The 22,071-nt window shown below is 44.1% G+C and overlaps 1 protein-coding gene across 4 annotated transcripts in view; it reads left to right on the top strand.

The window, feature by feature from the left end:
• The window catches only part of XPNPEP1 (X-prolyl aminopeptidase 1), a 33,007-nt gene extending 11,747 nt beyond the window's left edge, over positions 1 to 21,260 (top strand). For 3 of the 4 annotated variants that reach the window (XM_054071503.1, XM_054071504.1, XM_054071502.1), the window contains 16 exons: positions 294 to 386; positions 1,293 to 1,436; positions 3,026 to 3,121; positions 5,340 to 5,421; positions 6,366 to 6,576; positions 9,607 to 9,696; positions 11,040 to 11,090; positions 12,233 to 12,291; positions 12,966 to 13,043; positions 13,589 to 13,660; positions 15,286 to 15,346; positions 16,168 to 16,237; positions 17,335 to 17,508; positions 18,389 to 18,465; positions 19,826 to 19,924; positions 20,968 to 21,260. In XM_054071503.1, the coding sequence (XP_053927478.1) occupies positions 294 to 386; positions 1,293 to 1,436; positions 3,026 to 3,121; positions 5,340 to 5,421; positions 6,366 to 6,576; positions 9,607 to 9,696; positions 11,040 to 11,090; positions 12,233 to 12,291; positions 12,966 to 13,043; positions 13,589 to 13,660; positions 15,286 to 15,346; positions 16,168 to 16,237; positions 17,335 to 17,508; positions 18,389 to 18,465; positions 19,826 to 19,924; positions 20,968 to 21,096 (1,586 nt within the window). In that variant the 3' untranslated portion in view covers positions 21,097 to 21,260. Of the gene's footprint in view, positions 1 to 293; positions 387 to 1,292; positions 1,437 to 3,025; positions 3,122 to 5,339; positions 5,422 to 6,365; positions 6,577 to 9,606; positions 9,697 to 11,039; positions 11,091 to 12,232; positions 12,292 to 12,965; positions 13,044 to 13,588; positions 13,661 to 15,285; positions 15,347 to 16,167; positions 16,238 to 17,334; positions 17,509 to 18,388; positions 18,539 to 19,825; positions 19,925 to 20,967 lie in introns of those variants that run through there. The other variant, XM_054071505.1, reaches the window with a different exon arrangement.
• The last annotated feature ends 811 nt before the right edge of the window (positions 21,261 to 22,071 follow it).

A 22,071-nucleotide genomic window follows, 5' to 3' on the forward strand; every position in this document is an offset into this window, starting at 1 on the left:
GCAAGAGGCTGGGGTACTGCTCTGCTGATAGACAGAGAAAGGTCATGGGCTGTCTGGTCACTTCACACGTGTTCCAGCTTGGTCTGTCTGGATACCCCATCACACAGTGGCTTAGTGACATCTTGGATTCACTGCTACTTCTGGTTTAGAGTTCTGTGACTTCTTGCCCATGGGTCTAGACATTCATTAGTAGCTGTATCTGATGCCTTAGCTTATACATTTTGGGTAGTATGGGAACGTTTCAGTGTGACTGCTTCTTTGAACCTCTTTTTTTTTCTTTTGAATCTGTGAAGGTCTGAAAGATACCCCAACTCAGGAGGATTGGCTAGTGAGTGTCCTCCCAGAAGGCTCGAAGGTGGGAGTGGACCCTTTCATTATTCCAGCTGGTTGGTTTTACTTTATTTTATAACTCTGGATTGGGCTACTACATTTTGCTTCCTCTCTTCTCTGGCTAAACTGTTGTTGTAATGGTGTGTAGCTAACAGTGTTTCGGCCCAGATGGGGTGGTGGGTTCAACTGTTGTGCAAAACAGGTTGGATTTTAGTTTTAGGCATGTATCACAAGGCTCAACAGCAGTGCATTGACTCCAAAAGACAAGGGATGAGAATACGCTCTGGGCTTGCAGTAACCTTACTGAAAAGCAGAGTCCTGATCCACCTCCTTTTGTTTATGCTGTGGCTTGTCACGAGCTCTTCTCTGCAAAGTTGCTGAGTGCCTTGACTGGCATGTGAGCTAAAACACCTAGGCGAAACTCACACTGCTACTTCTGCTTGATGATCTTGGCATCTCTGCAGCTCTCGCTGTAGGAAGCACATTCCTGGAGAGGTACCATTTGTGTCAGATGAATGATTATTCATCTGCTTGTGCTTCAGAACATGAAGCCCCAATCCAAAGTTTACCTAGGCAAGGGGAGACATTTAGTTGATTCAGATGGACTAAGGATCAGTCTTGTGGCTGTGTGGAAGCCCATCTCATATCTCATCTAGCTTAGATGTAGTGTGGTTCTGCAGTGGGATAGAGGACACCCTTTTAGCAGCCTCTGGGGTCTTATCCAGTGACTTATGTCTCCCAGCTGGAGCAATCCTCAGCTCAAGCATGAGGTTCCAGAGCTGCGAGATCCTCTACCAGCTGCTGGCTGTTGTGTCTGTGTTTGTGGAATCGTTACTGCAATAGCTTTTGCGTTGTAAGGAATGGTACGAAGGAGAGGCTGAAAGGAAAGGAGAAGACTCAAATTTGTTGAATCAGTGTGTGTTCTGTAAAACCATCGCTCGTGCCTCTTTTCGCTTTGGCAGACCAGTGGAAGAGGATGTCCAAAGCCTTGAGAAGTGCTGGCCACGACCTTGTGCCTGTCAAAGAAAACCTGATCGATACAATCTGGACAGACCGTCCTCAGCGCCCCTGCAAGCCTCTCATCACACTCGACCTGAGTTACACAGGTGAGAAGCTTAACTCCCAGCAGACAAGGACTGTTTCTAGTGCCCTATCTCCTCTTACGAAGTAAGAGGAAAATGCTACTGCAGCATAATAAGATGCACTATGAATAGGTCAAGAAGGTGATCAGACCTCGGCTAATGACCCCCTTATCCTCAAAACTTAAAATAAGCATTTACTAGAAGCTAGATAACTTCAAAACAAATCCATGGATATTTGGAGGGCATCTTGTTTGAGGGAATTCCTATCAGTTATTCGGAAGGAGGGAGGAACACAAGCAGAGTGTGTTTTGGGTACCTCCAAAATCATAGAACCATAGAATCACTAGGTTGGAAGGGACCCACTGGATCATCGAGTTCAACCATTCCTAACACTCCCTAAACCACACCCCTCAGCGCCTCGTCCACCCGTCCCTTAAACACCTCCAGGGAAGGTGACTCAATCCCCTCCCTGGGCAGCCATTCCCCCTTGTCCTGTCCCCTGTCACTTGGGAGAAGAGGCCAGCTCCCTCCTCTCTACAACCTCCTTTCAAGGGGTTGTAGAGAGTAGTACGGTCTCCCCTCAGCCTCCTCTTCTCCAGGCTAAACAACCCCAGCTCTCTCAGCCGCTTCTCGCAAGACTTGTTCTCCAGCCCCCTCACCAGCTTCGTTGCTCTTCTCTGGACACGCTCCAGAGCCTCAACATCCTTCTTGTAGTGAGGGGCCCAGAAATGAACACAGTACTGAAGATGCGGTCTCACCAGTGCCGAGTACAGAAGGAGAATAACCTCCCTGGACCTGCTGGTCACGCCGTTTCTGATCCAAGCCAAGATGCCATTGGCCTTCTTGGCCACCTGGGCACGTTGCTGGCTCACGTTCAGTCAGCTGTCAACCAACACCCCCAGGTCCTTCTCCTCCAGGCAGCTTTCTAGCCAGACTTCTCCTAGTCTGTAGTGCTGCACAGGGTTGTTACACCCCAAGTGCAGGACCCAGCATCAGGCCTTGTTAAACCTTATGCCATTGGTCTCAGCCCAGTGGTCCAGCCTGTTCAGGTCCCTTTGCAGAGCCTCCCTACCCTCCATCAGATCCATGCTTCCACCCAGCTTAGTGTCATCTGCAAACTTGCTGAGGGTGCACTGAATGCCTTCGTCCAGATCATTGATAAAGACAGGGCTGGACCCAGTCCCGAGCCCTGAGGAACCCCACTTGTAACTGGCCTCCAGATGGAGTTAACTCCATTTACCACCACTCTCCGGGCCCAGCCATCCAACCAGTTTTCAACCCAGGAGAGTGTGCGCCTGTCCAGACCAGAGGCAGACAGTTTCTGAAGCAGAGTGCTGTGAGAAACTGTGTCAAAGGCTTTACTGAAGTCCAAGAAGTACACAGCCTTTCCCTCATCCAGTTGTCGAGTCACTTTGTCATAGAAGGCGATCAGGTTAGTTTGGCAAGACCTGCCTTTCATGAACCTGTGTTGACTGGGCCTGATCACCTGGTTCTCTTGATGTGCTTCATGATAGCGCTTAAGATCACCTATTCCATCCAATGCATTGGTCTGTGTTTACATCATTATTCTCAGCAAAACTGATGAATGTAGCTCTTCACATTGTGTTATGCAGGAGTCACCTGGAGAGACAAAATTGTAGCCCTCCGTTCAAAAATGGCTGAGAGGAAAGTCCCATGGTTTGTGGTAACGGCCTTGGATGAAGTAGCATGTAAGTCTCTGCATCTCTTTTCTCAGTTATTCCTACAAAATAAATGCCTTTCTGGCCTTGGAAAGGAAGAACCCTGCATGGGTCACTTGTGACAGCCACCATGTTTGTTGGAAGTCAGTTAACTTGTTTCAGGTGCAGTGGCACTAACAGGTCACAAACAGTGAGACTATATTTCTACACAGTCCCTTATTACACCACTGCAGCTCCTGAGCACATTTGTGGCCCAGGAAATGCAGCAAATCACCACCTTTGAAAAACAGCCCAGGCAAAGGGAAGGAAGGTTATTTATAAAGCCTGAGGCAGTTTGAAGGAAAAAAAGACTTTTGAGATTTTCTGGTTGTAAAATACCGTGATGCTGCCTCACCCTGTGGAAAGATGGAGGCTGTGGAGGCTGGGCTATAAACAAAGCAATGCAACATGTGGCTTTGTATATATAAAGCAAGGGTGGGGTGCACAGCATTCACAGTAATCTTCCTAATTATCACGACCTTTTAGATCAGCATCTACCTCTCCATGTCTGGCAAATGCCTTACTTAAAACAAGTAAGTCCGGGCTCAACTTGTATTTCCAGATCATTTCAAACCAGGGTCTCAGGGTTCCACTTAGAGAGTCCTCTCTGTGTTTGGGGCCCCAGGATGACTAGATCTCTACCAGCTGGCTCCCAGCCCAGTGTGTAGGAAGGGAGAACGGCCAGAAACAGCAGTTTTTTTCCCCAGTACTGTTGTTACTACTGCTGTGTATCCTTTGTGCAAAAATCACCAGTGCACAGACTGGTTCAGTGGAAACATGGCACTGGCAGGATGTGACTGTTGCTGGTGTCTCTGCCCTTTATTAGATCTGAAAAGTTAGAAACAAAGGTGATGTGTTCCTAGCTCCAGCATTGCTAGTACACCACCTCTGGTGTTGGGTGAAGCCAGCTTCCTGGGGTCTGTGGGCTCTTCTGGATCTGGGACACTGTGCAAAGAGCTTGTTACATCTGAAAAAGTACTTTTGAGAGTGCTGAATATGACTCCTCCCTCGGGAGGCCCGTGTGAGCAGAGATTGTATGTCTCACCTTTTCAGGAGTATCTCCAATTAAATTAATGATAAATTGGTGCCCTGAGGTGGTTTCAGATCAAATGTCTCCAGCAAAGCCAAGCTTGGTTATGAATCAAGGGTTTTAAGATGGACCAGAGGGGGTCATGAAAGAGGCTGATTGCTAAGTGCCTGGTTAATTTCCTATCCTAAAGGGGGTGTCTTTAGTTTTATCTAATTCAGTTCACTGTATTAAACTCCAGATAAGTTTCTGAGGACAGAAAAAGAGGCACAGGCGCGACTGTTGCCACCTTACTACACTGGGAGTCGGCTGAGTGAGGAAGTTTGTATCCGTGCAGTAAAGAGTTCTTTGTGGCTCTTTCCTGCTTTCAAGTGACCTACTCCTTCCCTGGGGAGAATCAAACTCTATTTTTACTTTTGTAGCAGAATTGCACAGCTCAATGAGTACAGTGCTGTGTTGTGATTTAGGACATATTGGTTCTTTTCCCAGCTGTCCTGCTGGCTGGCCTTATTGCCTTGAGTAACTCATTTCAGCTAATTGGATACCCTGGGGTTTTTATTTGACCCTAAAATCAGGAGTTTGGAGATGCTGAGCATTTACTTCCTCTCTTGAATTTGCCTGGAGTTGTGCAGAATAAAATATTTGGGAAAAAAACCCTAAGACTATGCAGTCTGAATCTGAGATGTTGGGGGCACCCAAATCAGAGGCCTTTTGGGAGCATTTTGGTCTTGCCGATTTTGTCTCCCTCTTCCCTCAAGTATCAAAAGAAGAATTGGAATGGAATGATTAGTTGTAACTTTGAAATCTTCTAGCTGTTGAGAAGAGAGCTTTTATTGCATTACACAGACCAGAAAGGGCAAACACTACTTTTTTTTTCACGTGTTGTCAGTTTTTTTGCCTGTACTCAACTTTCCTCCAAGCTAGGCCTCCTTTAGAAGTTAAACTTCGATTTCCTTGCCCGATGGGAGTGTTTAAACTGCAGTTCTGGTGCCATCTCCTGGCAAAAATTTAGGATTGCCGGAAAAACAGCGGGACATGACACAGCTGAGTGGGAGCTGGACCCACGGCCTGCACCCATGACGACTCATTGCTTAACTGTGTTTTGCTGAGATTATTTTTGGCTTCCTCTAATGTTGCAAAAGATGAACCAGGACTGTGATTCTTGGCATTCTTATTTTCCAGGGCTTTTCAACCTCCGAGGCTCTGATGTTGAGTACAATCCCGTGTTTTTTGCATACGCCGTCATAGGAATGAACACAATCAGGTGCTTGTCTTATCCTCTTCTGTCCCCCAAGATGCGTTTTTCTTTTGGAGAACTGTTCTTGCAAAGCGTTTATCTTTTTCGAATGACTACACTCATGCGCTTTAATGTCTCTTCTGAGCACTTTTGTCTTCGATGTTTATTACATTCCTCACCTGATCAGAACTAGGGAGTCAGCCAAGAGCTCTGCTGTGCTCCTCAGCACCTCAGCTGACTTGCTGGGTGACCTCTGGGAGGATGGCTGACCCCTCTGTCTGCTTCCCTGAGATAACGTGGAGGGCCCTCAGAGCCCTGGCTGAAATGCAGGTGAGAGCCAACACTGGCCTGGGCATTGGAAAACCTTTCTCTCACGTCATTGATAAGTCACTTCAAAACTGCATGGACAGTATAGAAAAGTTTCAGGGTTGGTTTATGACAGAAGGCTTATTCGCTGTAAATGCCGTGTTATAATGAGCCTCAACAAGCCCAAGTCTTAGAGGGGTCTCCAGGCTGCCAGCATCTGAGGAAAAACCTGGCTGAGTGCATACAGGTTGTATGTGAAGGTTGAGCTAGACTTTCCAATTTAGTGAAAGCAAGAACTTAGAACATGGTACTTAGAACAACATTTCTATTTCCGGATGTTGCCCTTAAAAGAGAAGAACCATTGTTTGCCTCTATTAGTCTCTCCTTGAAATGCAGTCATGGGATGCAACCGTTTTGAATGTATTATACAAACAAAAATGCCATCAGCGCCTTTCTTCTCAGCAAGGTGGTACATCTTGATTTCAAAGCAGGATTTGAACTGTGTAAAGGCCAGTGGTTAAATCAGTATAGAACAAAGTATAGCACATAATTAATGAATTCCTTTCCCCCTGAAATGTCACCAGAATGGTTTCTCCTTCCCTACCTTATTCCAAACAATATCACATGTTGTCCCACCTATCTGTTCTGTCTGATTTGTTTCTCAGGCTCTTCATCGATGGTGACCGGATGATGGACCCAGCTGTAAGAGAGCACTTACAGCTTGACTCCACTCTGGAACCTGAGTTTAAAATCCAGGTGATGCCCTACGGATCTATCCTGTCAGAGCTGCAGGCTGTTGGCGCAAGCCTCTCACCCAAGGAGAAAGTGTGGATCAGTGATAAAGCCAGCTATGCTCTAACTGAGGCCGTTCCCAAGGTCAGTGGCCCTTGCAAGGGAAAATACTTTTCTTCTCTCTCAAGTGGTCAGGAATGGTGTTAATGAGGGCAGCTAGTCTCAGCTTCCACTTTGGAAAGCGTGATGCAGGCTAGAACTTGTGCAGAAGAGATCCAGCCATGCTGAGGTATCAAGGGGTTGTTAATCCTGAGGTTGCTCTCGCTGATGCTGCCCTTCCAACTCGCTAAGCTGATTTACCTAAAGAATTGTCAGCTTAAGGTAAGACAAGTACAGTGAGAGAGGGAGCAGGGTGAACTCAGGTCATTGTGCCTATGGCTGGAGCATGAGCCTCCTGTGGACCAGCAGTAAGAGTGGAAAGCTTGCAGAAACTGAAGGAGGAAGCTTGGACAGGACTTTCAGGACTGGGCATTGGGCTTGATCGGAGTGTCTGAAGATGGTTCTTCTTATTTATTTCGGTAGCTTGAGGATATTGGGTGAATTGTGACGTTGAAGACAGGAGGAACAGGACAACCGAGTTGTTGCAGCAGGAAACCTTGTAAGGACATGGATAATCTGCAGGCACTGGTTGTCCATGCAATGGCTGCACCAGCTGAGGGGCAGTTGTAGCATCACTTCTTTGCTAGTGATAACATGATCTGGAACACTATCCAATTTACAGTGATAGGTAGTACCTAACAGATACTGTGAATAAATATGTCTGGGAATTAGGGACCAGTGGGTATTTTCCAGATGTTTCATTGGGAGGCCAGACCCTCTGAGCAGAGTCTGCATCTGTGCTGGGTTACTACACAGTTCAGTATTCCTGTTCTGAGAGTCACAGGGCTCAGATGAAGGGGTTGCTGAAAGGAAAGCTCAGTCGTAAAAAGTGTTTGACTGCAAGTTTGTATTCACCCACCACCAGGTTTCTGCCTCCATTAGGTGGCAGATATCTCCTCCCTGTTTATGTACTGCATTGTTGTGCTGCATGTGTATGGGTGATACAGCCCTAGCTGTAGCAGCAGAGCTAATTCATGAGGCCTCAAGGCTCTTTCTGTGTACAGGGCTTTTAAGAGTGGTCTCAGCTTTGTGTCTCCCCAAAGACAAAATCCCAAGAGCAGGGTCTGTTTGAGTATCCCAAGGCTGCCATGGTTTTATACCAGTACAAATCTCTGCTTAAACTCTCCAGCTCTCATGGCCAAAATAGAAGTTAGCTCTGTTGCCCATGCAATTTAAAAACATGACATGTACATGAGCAGGATAGACAGTTTTTTGCCTCTGCCAAGGTTTACATCTTCTGACACCACCAATCCATTTTTAGGGGCAAATGGCCTCTTAATACAGAATACTGGCATTTTGTCCACTCTGTTTTGTTCAGAATAGCAGAAAGCATAGAGTCTGTAGAGCATTCAGGATAAATTGTTACTGCTCTTTTGTCTTTTGGCACTCAAAGTTTTGGCTGATACTGAGTCATTACAGTGCTACATACACTCTGTACCAAGTGTGAGAGTCCCTGCTTCAAGGAGCTCTATGCAATAGAAAGCAGGAGAGGAAGGACTGAGATGTTTTGATTAAAAAATGCTTAGAGAGTCACTGAAAGAGCCAGAAGTTTCCCAGTTCCTCATGCTGGGTGATTTTCTCCAGCTCTTCATCGCTTTATTCCAGCTGAGCAACTGGCCTGGGGTACTTTGAAGAACCCAAATGCTGGAAGTCGATCTAGTGTCTGTCTCCATCAAAGCCAAATATTGACACTGGTAACAATCCAGTTCATTATTAAACATAGATCTGCAAACCCTTTATAGATTTGACTACAGCTGTGTGTAAATATACTTTTCACAGAAGATTAATAGAACCTGCCAGTATCTCTAAAAGGCAAGCCAATCTAAGAATCTGACTGTAGAGAAGTTGTGTCCTGACTCTAATTAAAGAACTTCTCTGACTTTCTTGAGGACACTTCAGTTTCTGCATAATTTCATGTAACTGTCTGCTATTTTTAAGAATTTGGAAACTAAACCTATAGGATTTGTGTGAAATTGGTCTTTGCTTAGAGTCTAACAGGCCTTTCCTATGAATTTGTATGTTGGTACATTGAGAATAGGAAAACAGCATGTTGTTTGGGCTGTGCTTGTGTAGGTGCTCATCCCATCTCCTTATATATAATGGGTAGAGCAGAGAACTGTGGAGCAAAAGAGTTAATTTTTGTTCCTTCTCCTGATGCCAAGTGTGGTGAGGCTTGGGCAAGTCACCTCACTCGGTGAGTTCCTGAAGATATGCTCAGAACCAGCCATGCATTCCTGCTAATCTAAGAATAGGTGATATTTGAGGAAGTGCACAATGGTAACTACTTATTAATGCACAATGGTTGCTGCTTATTCATGCAGTCACCAGGACCACCCCATCCAGGGACAGGAAAGGTTTGTGCCAAACCACTGATGTAACCTCCTTTCAGCTTTGCAAAGGCCTTTCATGTTTCCTGGGGTCTTGATGTGCTTGTCAGAGCTTCTGATCATTAGAAGCTGGTGATGCTTAGTGTGTGAGGAGCTAGAGCCTTGAGGGGCCCGCCCAGTTCTACTTCAGTGCTCAGTACCTGGGCTGGGTGCCCTTTGCTCCCTGCTACTTGAGGGTGACAGACAGGTAAGAAGGCAAGGTGGCTCTTTAGGTCTGTTTGTACAGTGTAAGTTCTACCTTAGCCCATGGGATTGGTATTTCTTACTGACTGTCTCTGGGCCTTGAGTATACACCAGCAACAGGAAACCCATGGTTCAGACGTTGAGAGATATATATATGTGTGTGAATATATTGTATTTAGGATAACCATATCTTCGCCCTGCTTCATGACAAGCTGTTGACCCTTTAGTTCTTTGGATTTCCCTGTGTCTGTTCTTCCTTCAGTCAGGGACTGTATCTCCTCTTTATTCCTCAGTACACTTAGCTGACTACTGGCAGTCAGTGTCTCACAGTGCTGAAGGTTGAGAGAGACTGCCAAAGTACAAATTGTAGTCAGGCTGAGTTATTAAACCTGTAGGATTATGTAGTCTGACTAATCCACGAGTAATCCCTGTCCTTCTGCTGCAGGCTTACCGATACCTCACCCCATATACCCCCATCTGCATTGCAAAAGCTGTGAAGAATGCATCAGAAACAGAAGGCATGAGAAGAGCACATGTAAGTGAAGCCTTGAGAGCCTCCTTGCACATGGCAAGAGGTTTGCTTTACATTTAAGGAAAGAAATTACATTTTCCTTTCAGTTTTAGTGTTTTGGATTAAAAAGCAAATAAGAATTTGTATGGCAGGATAAAAATGATTTTCTGTTAGACATCTACTGCTGTTGAAGCAGTTTTTTTGCTTGTTTAGCATTCCCTTGGAGTGAAGAACAACATTTGTAGTAGTGTGAGGAACCAACCTTGCTCTGTTGGAAGACCATGCATACTTGACAAGTGTTGTTTAGAGCATGAGACCTCAAAGGGAAGTTCTTTCCCCTTTGCTGGTTTTATTGTCTTTCTCAGTGGAGTCTTCAAATTGTTATCACGTGAATAAACAGAGCCTAAAGAACACAGAGAAATTCTTTGACACATGGTGCAAAACACAGGTCAAGATCTTGAAGAGCAGCCAGTGTCCTCAAAGCGCTCTGTCTTTGTGTCATTATCATGACACTGGAAATGAGGCTGAAGCTTCATATTTTGAAGCAAAGAAGCTGCCTGTGAAACAAGTTCATGGTGGGGCTGAAGTTTTCTCTTGATTATTTCCTCTTAATTTTCAAGCAGCAGTTTTCACAAGAAGAGAAATGTGCCATTTAAAGCAGAGCTGGCAATTCTTGTCCCATTATTTCTTGCTAACTTTTTGGAAACTGTTACTTTCCATTTCAGTGCTTTTCTTTCCCTCTTAATCAAGAGGAAGTAAAAATACTTGTACTGAGCAGAGACACTTTGCCACCTGAGGACAAAACTGTCCTTTGCTCTTAAACACTTGTCTCCTGCTTCTTGCCCCTGCATGCAGCAAATGTAGAAAAAAAAAGGAAGAAAAATGGGGGTTGTCAGGCCAGAGAGAAGCCAGAGGCTATGTGACAGAGACTGTGCGGTGCAGTGCTGGTGTGCCTGCAGGGCTTGTTCCCCTGTCTCGACATTAGATGTGTCATGTGGTTACCTTCCATGATCAGAAATGCAGGATCTTGCGTGTTGAAACAAAAGAGGCTTGTAAATCGTGTGTGGGGTGAAGCCAGTATTTGCTGAGTACTTGGTAATTCTTCACCGTAAGATACTCCTCAGCAGTAACATTTTATTAGCAATTATTTAATTGTTTTATTAACATTTATTTAATTGTCCAGATGCATTTCCACTGCTTGTATTAATTATGGGATGCAGAACCTGGAAAGACCTCTTAGGTCATCTCTTAGTTTGTGTTTGTGGAACTTAAAGATATAATTCTTTCCCATCAGAAACTGTTTATACTGAGGCTTGATAATTATTTTTTCTTCTCTATTCCATTTTCTTGTGCCTATTTTAATGCAGATTAAAGATGCTGTTGCCCTATGTGAACTCTTCAACTGGCTGGAGAAAGAGGTAGTATATTAATTTTTTTTTTAACTTGGAGATTTTATTGCTATGTAAAATTCTTTAGCATAAACTTTATGATAGTCTTTATAGTATGTTTACCAAAAGTAGGGAAACAGTTGGGGTTTCTTCTGTTTCTTAGAGGGTGTTGCAGTCATACTTTCGTCCAAAGCTGAATGAATTTTTTTGAAAACATACTCCCATTCATTTTACAGAGATCAAAGCCAGAGCAGGTGAGAAATGACCTGAACAGGCTTAATATAGTGTTAATGCTGTATTCTACTGGTTTGGTAGTGTAAATAATGAAGTAATATCCAGTTTATTGCAATCCTTTGGAATTATTCTCATAATAATCGGTGTTCATGGTAGTATGGACAGAGTTGGCATTTATGAATGGAGAAGTGCAGTCATGCGCATGTGCAGTGAAAATGGGCTAAAGACAAATTACTTTGGACTTCTAAAACAGAAAAAACATGACTGTGGGTGCAGAGTGCCAGGTTTTACACAGCAACTTACTGAGCTCTGTTTTTTCTTTGCTACTGTGTGTCTGAGTCCACTGACTTTACCTATGGAGATGGCTTGATGACTTCCAGAAGGTTCCTTTTTACGTGTCTGAGTACCTCAGGAAGTCTGCCTCGGGTTAATGAAATGTAGCTGTTGCTCCTCTTTGCTTGTTGTCCAGTCCTGGGAAAGTTGTGTCACAGGTTTTAATTTACCAAATACCTAAAGTAAAATTTGACATCCTTTGTTTTTCCTGCACCTGCTTCCATGTCTGATTTAAAAGCATAACAATTCTGTTAATGCCATTTGCTGTTAGAGGAAGCTGTTTAAGCTTAGTGTAACCTATCTGTGAAGATACGTTGCGTTGTGAGAAGTTACCTCTGAACATTATCTCAATGAAGTTAATACCACATTAACTACTCCATAGTCAGAACTCGGCAATCTTGCTGTGACCGTCTCTGCTCCCTGCTTCTCACATACCCTGCACAATATTGCTAAGTTTGTGTTTGTCATTACTGAGGGATGAGGACAGGGGAAAAAGTCACTTCAAGACTGCGTTTTGCAATGCACAGGTGAGGCCTGGGGCCTAAACCTATAGCCTTTTCTTTGCTTGTTGGTGTACTAATTCAACCTACATTTTTGCCTGTTAGGTTCCAAAGGGAACAGTGACAGAAATAATTGCTGCAGACAAAGCAGAGGAGTTTCGCAGGTAAAAAAGTAAATCTCCTGTGAGGATGTTTTCTGGGTGGTGTTTTTATCCTTTGTTTTTGTTTTGTTCTTTAGAAATTCAGCTCACTTGCAGATATATTTTACCTGAGGACAGACCATTACTGCAGGATTTCTTTGAACACTTGAAAGAGTTGGGGAAGAATTGGGTCTCTTGGGAGATATGAGTCCCAACCCACTGGATCCTATCAGCTTGCCTTTTCAGATAGCAGTGAGGAGTGCTGAAGGTTAGGACACTTAAATACGAGACAGCTGTTTTCTTACCGCAGAGGAGTTGCTGTAAGAGTTAGATTTCCTCCTCTCTGATGGGGAGTTTGTATAGAGGGATACTCCCATGTATGCATCACCAAGACCTCTGAAAATGCCTTTCAGAAAATAACTAACACAGAAGAAATTGTTGAGGGCATTTCTTCCTTGGGTGGTCTGGGTGGTGAATTTTCTGCTTCTAAGGAAAGGGTAGAGATGGAAAGCAGTTTTCTACGTGGCTGGGAGGATAGGGCTTTGATTTGTACAATTCTCCTGCTTGAGTGTGCTTGCTCAAATGTCTTTCAAGGCTAAGGGGAAAGCTGAGGTGATGTGAAACTGAGGATGGGGCGTTCCATGTGCCCAGTGTGTACCTCTCACTTGTGTTGTAGTGATCACAATGTTTTCTTTCAGCCAGCAGAAAGACTTCGTTGAATTGAGTTTTGCTACCATATCAAGCACTGGTCCAAACGGAGCCATCATTCACTACAAGTAAGAGAAACACAGCTGCTTCATTCGCTGTTCAGCAGACATAGTTGGAATGAGCTGTCTAGCTTCTTTGTGGAGTCACAGCAGGATATTCCAGGGAGATGTAGTCACTGTCGATTGACATCTTGTTTTATTCCACCAGAGCCCGCACTTAATAAATAAAGATCTCTACCTGCTGGCAGGATGCATGTATTATGATGCTGATCTGCTCAGGGGATCTGCTCAGGGGCAATAGAAGAGGACCATTTTGAGGGTAGAAGTCTGAGAAAGATGAGTCTGAAGTGCAAACTATTCTGAAATATGTTCAGGAACTGATGTTGAGGGTTTTTCTGGAAATAACAAAGCTATTCTGTGCTGTAGTGCTATTTACTGTAGACATATACACTCCTCAGTATGATCCCTGGCTCAGCATGTATTGGGTTTCCACCACTGCTATGAGAAATCAGAGCTGACACATCCAAGCTTGCACTTATGTGATTTCTGGACTGTAGACATGGGGTGTTGATCTTAAAACTGTGGAACAAAAAACTTTGTGTGTAACTGAACAGGCCAGTTCCCGAGACCAACAGAACACTGTCTGTGAATGAGATCTACCTCCTGGACTCAGGAGCACAGTACAGGTGAGTAGGGTGAATGGTGTTGAACTGCTGTGCTTCCAGTGACCACCTGCATGGTCAGCTCACAATGCCCGTGACAGGCATGGCAATATGTAGTTTTGAGCACAGTGCCGTTTCATAGCGTGCCTGTTCAGTGTCTTCCCTCTGGAGGGAGCATGTGGGATTCTGAGTACAGCCAAGTGCATCAGTCGGTGGGAGCTTTCGCTGGTGGTGTTCATTTCGGTCTACTGCAGCTCTGCTCACCTACTCCATTAGTGTTAGAGCTGCAGGGAACAGGGAGCAGGCCTGACTGACCTGGTTTAGCTTTGGGCTGCCTACACGGCAGCCTACACAGCTGCCCTGCTGGGATCTGCCCCGTGGATCTTGAAGTCAGAAACGGGTGGGGCAAAGGAGCAGGGCAACACCACCCTGTGGTGTTCTCTGCCTTTCCAGAGAGTGACTTGGAGGCAGAGTTTCTCATCCCGGTGGCCACTTGTGTCTCAGGTGTGTTTCTAGAAAGGCATCAAGTCTGTTGACTCACTCAGTGCTGTTTTGACAGTGCCATTCAGTGGCCTCAATCTCTGCAGCTGTTTACTGTGGAACTTTGACTCGGTGGAAAATGAAAGGAGTGGTGTTTCTAACCAGTGTAAATAGATGAGAAGTTGCTTGTTCAGAAAGATGCAGAGCAGACCTGGCTGCTCCTTTGAGATGAGCTTCATCTTTAGAGCTATGCTGTTTTGTTATGTCAGTCAGGAAGAGCTTTGAAAAAGAACCATACAGACATCTTTTGATAAGATTTTTACAAGGAGATCTTTTTTCCCTCCCCTCTGATGGCCTAATTAACGATTTCCTTAGTGCTACTATGAAAAGCAGCCCTTTGAATACAATATAAGCTGGACGTCAATGGCACTTAGCCACACACATTGTGACAGAGATGCTTTGCTTGTCCCCGCTGAGAAGTTAAACCGTGAGCTCTTTGTGACCATGGCCTGTGTGTGCTGGGGAAAAGCGTAGGCACAGGACTGAGTGTTTCAAAGAGAACTCATTATTTCAAGAGCCTCTGTGTTTTTGACAGCAGGCTCAAAATGGTATTTGTAGAAGGAACTTAGAGCCAGTGTCTGATGTCTCAGGCTAACTCCTATCCAAATGCTGGATAAATTTTAGAGATCTTAGCACAAGACATCCTGAGGGACACTTCACCCCTTTACACTTCCCTTTCCTCAGCTAGTAGCTGTCATTTGTGCATAAGCATGTTTTTTAAGCTTCTAGTGAATCACCTTCCATACAAATAGACTAAATTTGGTCTTCTTGGTTCTGTTCTCAATGGATAGCTGCCTGTTCCTAAACCTCAAATTAGCAGCATTTTTATGAGCTGTTTAGATTCTAATTTGCAAAGAGCTTTGACATGCCTATGGATGAAAGATAACATTTTGAATTGTAAATTGCTATTGCTGCATCTAGGATGTGTGTTCAGGAATTTTTGAGATTAGGAACAGTTATGTCATCAGTCTTGTGTAGCATAGAGCAGATACTTTATGCAAGTGTGAGTTTGGTTGGTTTGCTGCAGTGTGACTGGGTTTTCTGTGCATTCTTGCTTTGATTTTTTCCCCCCATCCCTTTGTTTCCTGCATCTTTGTTTGCCTCTGAAGAGATGGTACAACAGATGTGACCAGGACAATGCATTTTGGCACGCCATCAGCCTATGAAAAGGTGAGTGGCATCTCAATGTGATTTACAATCTGACCCTTATTATTAGAGATACTTAAACAAATTAGTAATGTGCTATATAGTCAAATTGCTCTATCAAGTGTCGTTTATTTAGTGTGACAACATTTTGATAAAGACTGAAAGGGAGGCTGTCAGACTTCATACTTCCAAAATATAAACTAAGTGATTTGGAGAATGACACCTTTCTGTCTTAAAATGCACACCTCTCATCTGCAAAGTGACATGTCTTCTCTAAGAAATAATGCATTCAGCAGACTGAGGATAAACATTACTGGCTTGCCCAACGTGGGAGTTAGAAGGGTTTAATTTAGTGCAAAGCTCAGTCTCTAATACAAGGCTGTGGTAGTGGTTTGTATTTTAGTATGCCATATTAAAAACTAGTCTCAGACTTATCTGAGAAGGTGCATATTGGAAATTCAGCAATGTAATTTTGTTTATTTTAAATTGTTTCTTTAATTAAAAATAATTTCATCATTATAGTTCATTAAGTGATGAATATGTGTTATAGGATATGTTCAGGAAATAAAAACAGCTGCAGAGAAAATGAGTCATGTAGGTCAGGTGAATCCTGCTGATAAACCTGCAGTCTGACTTTGACTCTTTCCATAATTAGCAAAGAAAAGTCTTCAGACTAATTTAAACTCTTTCTGCTCATGGTTTGCTTTGGCATTGCCAGCCATAAGAGAGCTGGAGCAAGTCTTTCCAGATCCTCTGCGACTTGCTACAAGATGCAGTCTTGCATTCCCGAGGAAGACAAAGTTTTGCCTCTCCCTGTTTATTTATGGCACACATTTCTTTGACAGGAATGCTTCACGTATGTCCTGAAGGGACATATAGCTGTGAGTGCAGCCATCTTTCCAAATGGAACCAAAGGTAAGTTGGTGAGTTGAAGTGTTTTGACCATAGCAGAGACCTCTGAAGAACCATTAAGTGGTGTGAGAGCAACATTATGGCTGACGGGTTAACATGTGTTAGGCAGATGTTGATGTAACGTCTGTTTTCATCACAACATTTTGGATTCTGGATTATTGATGCCTTCTCTCTGTATCAACCAGTGCTGAAAATTCTGAGGGGAGAAGTCTGAAGGGTGTTCAAAGTGCTCTGATTCTAGGATGATAAAGACTTTCATCAGTCAGTGGCACTCTAACACATCTGTGGCCTTCCTGTGCCTTGAAGGTTTGTCTTTATGCTTTACTCGTGGCCCTATCAAAGCAAGAGGTCACTTTCCAGCTTCAAAAGGACTGGGTAATTCTCTTCCAGTTAATGTGGAATCCCTTTTATCAGTGAGCAGCATGGCAAAATTACACAGAAGGGAGCTATTTTGGTTTTGTGCAGGAGAAACTGTGACATGTGTTCATCCCTGGTGAATTTGTTGCAGAGCTGTTTTGTCTCTGATAAGATACCTTACACAAAGATACCCCTTTTAGAGTTTTCTCCAGTTTGTATTCTTGGGTAGGTAAGGAAAAAGCAGCTGTATAGTGGTACAAGAAACCCCAATTGAAATTGGAGGGTGCCTGAACTTGGACGTATAGTCTTGGTGTTCACGTGCAGGCAACAGAAATTCTATGCATTCTGGTTGAAACACTCTGAAATAACTGGCCATCCAGGCAAGAAGTCTGACTGGTTAGTTCACCAAATACAATTGGCAGATATCCTACTTTGAGTTCACTCAGTGCAGCTACCTTTAAGAAAGGTACTGAATTTTCTGAATTAAGCACTCTCTTCAGTTGAGAAAGGGCTTGAATGTCAGACTTGCCAAACTTGCCCTGTACTGTCTTATCAATCCAGTGACTTGCTTTCCTCGATTGTTGGTGGACTTTTTTGAGGGGATGTTTGTGGCTTTTTTTTTGGTTGTTTGGGTTTTTTTGACATGTTTTCCTGGTTTGAGCCTTTAGTGTGATTATCAACATCTCTGAGGGAGCCTGACTTGATCAAATTCTCTCTGTGTCTCTCTTGCCCTTTGTCTGCAGGTCACCTTCTAGATTCCTTTGCCCGCTCTGCCTTGTGGGACTGTGGTTTGGATTACCTGCATGGGACTGGACATGGAGTTGGCTCTTTCCTGAATGTGCATGAGGGTCCTTGTGGCATTAGCTACAAAACCTTTGCAGACGAGCCGTTGGAGGCTGGCATGATTGTCTCTGATGGTATTTAGTATTGATGATTCTCTTTGATTACTGGGGGGGGACCAAGCTCCTTAAGATGCGGAGGGAATAAATCTGACAATGGCATAAAGGAAAGGTGGGATCATAAGCTATGGTCTGACCTCCCCAGATTATTTCAATTGTCATTTAAGCTCTCTAGGTAAAGACCCTCATTTTAGCTCTTTCATCTTCTGTGAAGTATCTTTGCAATTGGGTGCTGCAGACCTGCTTCATGCTGTCTACAGTGCAAAGCTCAGCAGAGCCGAGTTTGGCGTGAGCAGAGCATGCTCTGGCATGCTGCCTCCCATTCTGCAGTGGAAGAGCTGACTACAGTACAGGGTAGACACCAACATGAAGGAGCTGATCCTGTCTTTGCTATGGGTTGTTTGAGTTAGCTGTTAAATCTTTACGTGCCTTATTCTTCCAGTAGTAAATTTACAGCATGCTGGGGTTTGGTGAGAGACTTACAGTCCTTTAGGACTGCAAAGTCCTCTCAGGGAGTCAGGGGAGCCCTCTTGAAAATAAGTGTTTCGGGGAAGAGGTTACCCAACTGCCTTTCATAAAGGCGTTAATATTTTCAGAGTTTCTGGTATTTGGAACACATGTACTCTGTGCTCTCTCTTGATGTGGAAAGAGACTGTGTGAGTTTGAGGGCTGTCTCTCTCACTTCTCCTCTCTTTGAGCACATTTGCTGTCACCTTGCTCGGGGCTTCTGTGCTGATTTAGTAGAGTCAGAAATTTGTTTGCCTCTGTGGACGCCTGATGTCAAGATTGCTTAGTGACTTTAGTGGACTGAAGCCATGTAGGCAAAGTTTTGCCATAGGGAATAAGTATTTGCGCAGAGGAGCTATGTGGCTTGGTTAATTACTCTCTGTTTCTGCAGAGCCTGGGTATTATGAAGACGGGTCCTTTGGGATCCGAATTGAAAATGTTGTCCTTGTGATCCCTGCTGAAACCAAGGTGAATGACCTGCTCAAGATGCACCTTTCTCCATGACTCACTGATTGTAGAACTTGAAGTACTGGAACTTGAGGTGGGACCATGCTGCAGACAGTTGAATCCTACTCAAGACTCCTGGTCTCCAAAACCCTGCTTTGGTGAAGACTGATTCTGTCTCCCTTGCTAATGGGGGCACAGAGACAGTTCTGCTTCCGCAGAGTTTCCATAGGTTGAAATACATATGTGAGACTTGTTTTAAAATGTTTTTTATCTGGGTGTCAAAGATCAGAAACATTTTTATTCATAGAATTACAGAATCATAGAATTATTTAAGTTGAAAAAGACCCTTAAGAACACCAAGTCCAATTCTTAACCTTGCATTGCAAGCTCCACCAGTAAACCATGTCCCTAAGTGCTACATTTATGTGTTTTTTTGGTTACCTCCAGGGATGGTCACTCAACCACTTCCCTGGGCAGCTGCTTCCAACGCTTTACAACCGTTTCAGTAAAGAAATTTTTCCCTAATATCTAGTCTAAATCTCCCCAGCACAACTTGAGGCCATTTCCTCTTTTCCTATTACTTTTTACTGAAGGGAACAGACCCACACTTACCTCACTACAGCTTCCTTTCAGGTAGTTGCGAAGACTGGTAATGTCTGCTCTCAGCCTCCTTTTCTCCAGGCTGAACAACCGTCAACTGCTCCTCATAAGACTTGTTCTCCAGACCCTTCACCAGCTTCGTTGCTCTTCTTTGCACACACTCCAGCAGCTCGATAGCTTTTGTGTAGCAAGGGACACAAAACACTATTTCAGGTGCAGTCTCACCAGCGCTGAGTACAGGGGGACAATCACTGCTTTAGTCCTGCTGGCCAGGCTATTTCTGATGAGAGTCAGGATGCTGCTGCCCACTTGGGCACACGGCTGGTTCATATTTAGACAACTATAAACCAGTTCACCTCCTTTGAGTCATTACTGTAGAGGTGGTTGATTGTCTCAAGGTGGATTTTTCTTCTCTGATAGGGAGTTCTTGCTGGCAGTAGAAACACAATTACAGACAGATTTTGACATTGTAATTGCCAGTCTGGCTGAGTTATGCTTTTAGAAAAGCCAGACTGCAAATCACTGTATAGTCATCAAGCTGAGTCCTGTGCAATTGTGACCTGGGGCATAGTCTTTAAGAAGTGACCATTGAAAGAAATAATTAAGGTTTATATTGAGACTGTTTGCTTGAGCTGTAAGAAAAATGTAATTGTAAGCTGCTACCCTCTCATTTGAATGTTACGTGGATTTTCTATAGTGGTGATTTTGCACCGAGGAGTAATTGTGATGCAGGTAGATCTGCTTCTAAAGATTTACAACCCCATTTGTCTTTCTACTGCAGTACAATTTCAAAAACAGAGGGAGCCTGACTTTTGAACCCTTAACCCTGGTTCCAATCCAGACAAAAATGATTGATGTTAATTTGCTGACGCAAAAAGAGGTAAGTGAAACAGTAGATTTGCATTGCTTTCTTTGCGTTAGAACCAACTTGTTCTGTTCTGTTTACAAGAATCAGTAGCCTCTGTTCCATTTCTTAGATCCAGAGAGCAATACTGAGAAATCTGACTAAACTTTAAATTTGATACGGCTTGAGTGGGAGAGTGGACTAGACGAGCTCTGCAAAGATCCTTCCAATCTAAATTATTCTATGATGAAGGCAGCAGAGACCCCTCTGATGTTGTTTTGGTCGTTCCCTTGATATTATACTTGCTACTATTATGTCTTCTCTTTCCCTACTCCCACCTTAATTTACTTCTGCCAGACTATTATTCTGTCTCTCCAGAGGCTTGTACTAATGCCTGTGCCGTGTTATCTGCATCTACTCATGACTGATACCTTTCAGCCATACCACATCCTGCAGTATATATAGACTCTGTGCAGACATCAATGATAACCACTCAGCAGCATTTATGTCTTCAATAGCTTCATACTCTCAACTTTCTGTTTTATGTCTCTGGCTGCCTTCATTGTGATGAGTTTCATCCTAGTTTTCTCTTTATTTTGCCTCAACCCCTCCTTCTTTTCTGAATGATAAAATCTTATTTGCATTTTCCTTTTCTGAAGAGGACTGTGAAGAGTACCAGGATCTGCCGTAAGGCTACCTGTTCAGATCTGTAGGGCAACTTGTGTCTCAGGACTGCGTTGTTAACAGATCTGCAAAGCTATTTACTAGGCTGTGTCAAGGCAGCAATTCTGACTTGCTGGTGGCAGTGTTTTGCAAGATTCTAAATACTTGTCGGAGGAACTGAACCTTGCTTCCTCTGAACACCCAGGACAAATTGCTTCAGTTCCTACCTTTATCAAATTTACAAGTCACTTCCATATAGTAGAGGTCTGTTTCTTTGGGACAGGATCACATCCCAGCCTAACAGCTCAGTCCCGAGGAACACAAGGGCCTACAAATGTCTGTGGCTGTACTCAACTTGCAATGGCACCAGCTCTTCCTTGTTTATACTGAATGTCACACCCTCTCCCTTTCTGTAGTGTAACTGGGTGAATGACTACCATCAGAAGTGCAGGGAAGTAATTGGAGCAGAATTGGAGAGACAAGGACGGCATGAAGCTCTTCAGTGGCTCATCCGAGAGACAGAGCCTCTCATCAGAGTTCAGTAGCACCACCATTGTCTGCACTGTGAAAAACATCAGGACTGCTTGGAGTCACAGTAATCTACGTCTTCACCCTTGATACCACTGGGAGAACGTTCTTTAATAAACCTTTGGAAAGCGGGAGGGGATTTCATGTAGTGTTTCTCTCCCTGCACCTGAGTGGGTGATGCCGGGGGTTACTGCCTGAACAGTTTTTGGGGGGGAGGGATTGAGGATAGCAAGCAAACAGTATAAATAAGCATGTTGTCTTTGAAACAGGGGTCTTGTTGAAATAATGGTTCTAAGAGGCAAATACCAGAATATTTTATACTGTCTGGTTTTTCACTGTGACAACTCAATATTTTTGCATAGTTGGGTTCCAGTTGCTGAGATGCTACCCACACAACAGGACTGATGACTGAATAAAAGATTCCAACCTGCTGTTTGCACCATCTGCCTTCTCTTGCAGTGATCTGTTGGGTTTGACAGCTTGAAGAAGGGCAAGAACCAGGTTATTCCACCTTTCTTGTTGCTCATCCAGCTCCAACAGTGAAGAAATATGTGTAGGGCTGCCCTGAGCTAGGTGCTGGGCAGCTGTTGTGAAGAGGTCTGATGACAGCAGTCGGTTCTGCCTGTGCTTTGTGTCAGATTGTGGAGGGAATGTACTGGTGCTCAGCGCAGGTTTATGTGTGCAGAGCACCAAGGCCAGTACGGCTTCTGTCTATTGTTATGACTTATATAACCCTTGGCAGTGCAGGATGCGTGAGCAGTATCTTGGAATTACAGCTCTTCCTGGACACAAGACAATTATTACGTTAAAAAGATATGTCTACAGTGGACAAAAAGCCTCTGCAGCTTTAGTTCGAAATCGGCATGGTGTTGGCTATCCGGAGCAGTGCTCTGGGTTGCCACGCAGTACACAAAGACATCTAGGTGTCAAGCCAGCTACTACGAGTTAGACACAGCTAGGAGAGATTCCCACCCCGGAGAGGGAGGTCTCTG

The sequence above is a fragment of the Cuculus canorus genome, chromosome 7 (assembly GCF_017976375.1).
Source record: "Cuculus canorus isolate bCucCan1 chromosome 7, bCucCan1.pri, whole genome shotgun sequence".
NCBI classification, from domain to species: Eukaryota; Metazoa; Chordata; class Aves; order Cuculiformes; family Cuculidae; genus Cuculus; species Cuculus canorus.